The sequence below is a fragment of the Triticum urartu genome, unplaced genomic scaffold, assembly GCF_003073215.2.
Source record: "Triticum urartu cultivar G1812 unplaced genomic scaffold, Tu2.1 TuUngrouped_contig_5014, whole genome shotgun sequence".
NCBI lineage: Eukaryota > Viridiplantae > Streptophyta > Magnoliopsida > Poales > Poaceae > Triticum > Triticum urartu.
Window position 1 is genome coordinate 5280 of NW_024115652.1, and position 1594 is coordinate 6873.

Genomic DNA, 1594 nt, shown 5'->3' on the forward strand with positions numbered 1-1594 from the left:
AGTGCACGACAACTGCTGGAATTCAGAGAAAGAAATCATTTCGTTGCAAGAGTAGGAAGTAGCTCAACAACAAACCCAACTAAATCCACCTTCCCCAACAATAACCACTCCTATAAGAACACACCAATTCGAATGCGAAAAGCACAAACAGCATCTAGCTCCAAAGCCTCCAGCCCAAGAAAAAGCATCTGTCTTCCACTAGCAATCCAAGGAGAGGATTCATCCAATGGCGGGGAGAACCATGTCAAGCAGCAGCAGTATCCTCCTGGCAGCGGCTGTGGCGGCCCTGCTGGTGGCGTCGGCGTCGGCGCAGTCCGGGTGCACGGCCGCGCGCGTCGGCCTCTACCCGTGCTTGAACTACATCAGCGGCAACGACACGGCGCCCACCAAGTCCTGCTGCTCGCAGCTGAGCTCCGTGGGGCAGTCCCAGCCGCAGTGCCTCTGCAGCGCGCTCGGCGGCGACTCCTCGTCGCTCGGCGGCATGACCATCAACAAGACGCGCGCGCTCGAGCTCCCCAAGGCGTGCAACGTGCAGACCCCGCCGGCGAGCAAGTGCAACGGCGGTGGCAGTGCTCCGGGCGCCGCCACGCCAACCACGCCCGAGGTGCAGGCACCGGCAGGGTCTGGATCCAAGACGACCCCGTCGGCGTACCTGCAGGAGAACGGCGGCTCGTCAGTCCAGGGCCCGGCTGGGCTGGTGTTCGCCCTCGCGGCTGCTGCGGTCTACGCCGTGTCATCTCTGTGAGCGTCTGGGGCGCTAGTTGGATGGTCGTTGAGAAATGTATTTCTTTCTCGGTATTATTTGGTTTAGCATTGGGCATTGGTGATTGGTGAGGACCGAGAGGATTATATTGTAGGGTGTTCTGTTCCACATATGTAATATTATTATTGGTTGTTTTCTTTGAGTCTCAGTATATGACCAACAACGGTAAACATTGATTTTTTTTCTTTCAAGAAAAATTAAGAGTGATGACAAAACCTATAGGATTATATATGTGGTAGAATGCCTCTAATGATATTGTGATTGCAGCGTTTTCCTATATTTTAGCATACACACTATCTACTAAATTAAACAAGACGGGGAACATTGTCCCCTTGTTTAATTCTAACACAGAAGTTGTTTGAAATATTCAGAAATAAGTTTTAGATCAATGGGAAGCGACATTTCCATATTATGTCAGTCACTTCAACTTCGGCCCATCGCAAACCACTTTCTTTTTGTCTTCTCTCAAGGAATAAAGCATGCCCGAAGACACTGACGCGCTGGAATCAAAAGGTACCTAAGCTGTATCGATGAATTGTGCCGCTGCCACTGAGCCCGAAAAGACAGACTAGCGTTTTCAACCGAAGCTCTGGTATGGGGAGGGGACCCACAACAACACCCCTCATGAGTCACCGGCGTTGGAGCACAAGTTTTCGCTCGGGTCCTCATCGGTGCCACACGAAGTACCAAGGTCGCCGACCCAACCCGATGCAAGGACCGTCGCCACCAGCTCGAGGCCTCCAGATCTAGACCATGGAGTCGTCATCGCTGAAGCCACGACAACATGAGGATCACTGCTGCCCTCACCAAAAAGCCAACCATCCCAGCACC

General features: G+C 52.8%; 1 protein-coding gene across 1 annotated transcript; it reads left to right on the forward strand.

The window, feature by feature from the left end:
- Positions 1 to 210: 210 nt before the first annotated feature.
- LOC125528650 (non-specific lipid transfer protein GPI-anchored 5-like) lies at positions 211 to 905 on the forward strand. Its single transcript, XM_048693091.1, has one exon. The coding sequence runs from the start codon at positions 227 to 229 to the stop codon at positions 743 to 745; it is 519 nt and encodes a 172-aa protein (XP_048549048.1). The 5' UTR covers positions 211 to 226; the 3' UTR covers positions 746 to 905.
- The last annotated feature ends 689 nt before the right edge of the window (positions 906 to 1594 follow it).